General features: G+C 41.0%; 1 protein-coding gene across 2 annotated transcripts in view; it reads left to right on the plus strand.

Annotated features, from left to right (window-relative positions):
• LOC101852548 overlaps positions 1-3,417 on the plus strand; it is a 78,611-nt gene extending 75,194 nt beyond the window's left edge. For both annotated transcript variants that reach the window (XM_013083672.2, XM_005100457.3), the window contains exon 5: positions 1,800-3,417. In XM_013083672.2, coding sequence (XP_012939126.1) covers positions 1,800-2,490 — 691 coding nt within the window. In that variant the 3' untranslated portion in view covers positions 2,491-3,417. The remainder of the gene's footprint in view (positions 1-1,799) is intronic.
• The last annotated feature ends 46 nt before the right edge of the window (positions 3,418-3,463 follow it).

The raw sequence follows: 3,463 nt of genomic DNA on the forward strand, positions 1-3,463 counted from the left end.
CGCGCGCGCGCGCGCACACGTGTGATGCTAATTCCTCTTGCGATTGGGAACTCACAGAAAGCGACCGAATGTTCACCCTAAAAAATTCCGGTATTGTCTTTTCTTTATCGACAATACAGGGAGCTCATCACTCGTTTGACCAGGTGCACGCTCTTGCCTTGTCCTAGAGGGCCCTTGGCATGAATGTTTCATGATCGCTACTACGCTTATACACAATATACCGGCCTGTTGATTTATTGAACAGACTCCACTTTATCGGTGTTTTTGGTGTTTTATTAACAACAAACAAAAGTGGCTTTCCAAAATTGATAATGATAAAGATCATTTCTATAGCATCCACATCTAGGTGGCCCTTGGCCCGTCTACTAATACGTTTGTAATTGCATTCATGTATATCTCTGCAGCATATAAAAATATCTCTTTGGGCTTTACAACTGTCATTACCCCATTATACACAGAACACACAGTAACACTGTCGGGTTCCTGGGAAGCATACAGTACAAGCAGTGGATTAAGTCTCTCGTATCTCATTATCTGAGACAGAGTGTATTTTTAAGGCTGTCTGTTCAACGGGTGATCTAATCTTACAACACAATAATAGACCGTTGTCCCCTTGGATCTGCTATTAATAATAACTGTTGTTTTAGCCGTCCATGTGAAATAATATGTTTATGTTTGTTTGCTACTTTTGATATTATACATTTATGTAGTCTAGATTTCGACACAAAAGATGATTTAACTTTCCTTCGTATCACATAACAATAGTTGGCACACGACCACTAATAAACAACCTTTTTTCTTTGTCTTTTTTATTTGCAGATTTTAAATTTAGGTTGAACCAAATACAATAAAGGCTGAGGTCGTACCTGTAATAGAACATCAATGTTTGTACACACGAACGACCTTCGACTTGTAGCCTTTATACCCATCTATGTGAAACGTTCTGAAAGGTTGATTCAAGAGTGTTAAAAAATACAGTTGACCCTCATCAGTACAGTGTGCCAACAAGGAAGACGATGTTCTCGGGTTTGTGAACAACTCTTTAGAACGCACAGAGATACTAAAAAATACAAACGTGCGTGTTCTGTTTATTGATTTATCTTTGGCTTTCAACACTATCAAGACACATGGTCGAAGAACTATTGCCCCTCTCTGTTAACATAAACCTCCTTGCTTGGATCTCAGACTTTTTAACACAGATAAAACAGTACGGCAACACGTGGAAAAAGTATTTCCCTATTTGTGAACTAAATGATAGTACGCCTCAGGGTATAAGTTCTGTAACCAACTTTGTACACACTATAATATGACTACTGTTTACACCATACTAAGACAGCATTGACAAAATTTGCTTTCGACTCTGCTTCTCGGGATTTTTTTAAACCATCGGGGCAACAGTATATTAGAAGAAGAAAGATTTGTACAGAGGTGTTAAAACAGCCGCTTTGTACTGATTGTCTCTTGAACCAAAGAAATACTAATGAATTTCAGGGTTAGAAAGTATGATGCCCTTCTATTAATAATCAACGGAGGACAGATTAAAATTGAACGAAGGTAAACAGATCTCGGATTTCCTGTGGGTGGTGAATTAAATTGGCACGAGCATGTACAGAACCTATGAAAAAAACAACAACCAACCAACCAATAAATGTTTTATCTGCATTGTGTGAAAAGTTATTTAAGCAAACAATTGTTTTATTTTTCAAATGTATTCTTGATATTGTTGAAAGAATTACCCCCCCCTCCCCAGCAAATCTTATTGGCTCTCTTACCGCAAATTCCCTCTTCTTGTCTTACAGGTCAAGTATCGAAATGGATACGTTGTGTTGCGATGTGCACGAATCACCTGTTCCAACAACGCCTTCAGATGCGAGTTCATGGCAGGCAACCACTGATGTGGACACCGTGTCCGATCCTACCACGCCCATTGACCGCAGTCCAGAGCGAGGCCTGTCCCCCTCCTCTCGTCTCCTACCTAACTCGGCTGTGCACATTGACAGTAAGACCCCGCAAAGCAACGGGTACACACTCAGTAACAACCAGCAGCACGGTCGGTCTTCCCCGCCACCCCCAAGTGACGGAATTGACAACGTAAAGTTACAGGACTGCAACAAAAACAGTAAACGGCAGCAACAGCAGAAGCATAAACGAGGCATTCGTACAAAGCATGAAGATCCTCGGAAGAGCAACGACACGCGCAAAGACAATTGGCATGCCCGTGAGGCTAATGGAGTGCGGGTGTTAATGACTTCTCAAAGCGAAGAGCACGAATTTGATCTGCACTCGTCCCACGCTGTGGAAAGTGCTAGAAGAAATTCCTACGCCGCTGGTATAGATGTGGGGTATGAGAGGGACAATGATGTGTCACCATCGAGAAGTTTCTCTGAGGACGATCTGCAGCGACCTCAGAAGTTCGTGTCCGAAAGGAACAAGGGGGAGATAAATAAAGCGTTCATAAGAAGCAACGATGAACGTTTCATTGAAATGTAACTCCGTGGTGGCTACCGACGCCAGCGTGGTTTCACAGAAAACATAATATACTATTTGAACTGCCAGCGTTTTCTATGGTCCAGGTTACCTTTTTTTATCAAGGGGAAATAGTTTTCAGGCCACAACTTGTCACAACTGCAATAGCAGACACTGTCTTCGTTGCTTTTATTTGTTTGGTATATGTAGACTAATTTCGGTAAAGTTTCGACGACGTCAATCTTAATGCAGTGGCTCTGCATTGACAAGACGAAGGATCTAAAATTCCCCTTCAAAACGCAATTGAGTAAAAACATGCTTTGATATTTATCACTGAAACGTTATGCACCTTGTACCTGGTCTCCGAAAGAGTTTGGGGATCTTTACGCCACACAAACGGATTATACGCTCCAGAGATGTTCCAGTGCATGGATTTCATATACATTAACGTTATGGCGGCGGGGAGTTCCCTTCTTGAGTATACATGCATTATTCGAAAGTTTTGCCGTACTTGCCACTCTCAACTGTAGCCTACAACTTTGGAAAGTCTCCACTTCCTCTCTGAATACGTTTTTCCCTTAACGCCAAGTTCTGTTTTCCCCTCTGGAAGATTGGATAGCCGGATATGTCAAGTTACTGTTGAAGTACGGTTGCTTTTTAGAATAGTTAATCAAATGTTACTTCCTGACAACCAATATGGATCGAAAACAGAAGACTTTCCTTAATGTTCTGGCTGAAGAACGATGTGTTGCAACGTTGTACACTTGCTCAGAAATCGTATTTTTCAGAGATATGATCATCAAACTGATCATGACTGTACTTTCGCTCTTGATACATCCAGGAAAACCTAGGGAGTGGCTTCATCGGTTTTTGATTTTAACTTGAACATAATTATAAACGTTCATGGGATCTTCTTCTTCTTCTTCTTCTTCTTCTTCTTCTTCTTCTTCTTCTTCTTCTTCTTCTTCTTCTTCTTCTTCTTCTTCTTCTTCTTCTT

This window comes from Aplysia californica, unplaced genomic scaffold (genome assembly GCF_000002075.1).
Source record: "Aplysia californica isolate F4 #8 unplaced genomic scaffold, AplCal3.0 scaffold00248, whole genome shotgun sequence".
In the NCBI taxonomy this organism is placed as follows: Eukaryota; Metazoa; Mollusca; class Gastropoda; order Aplysiida; family Aplysiidae; genus Aplysia; species Aplysia californica.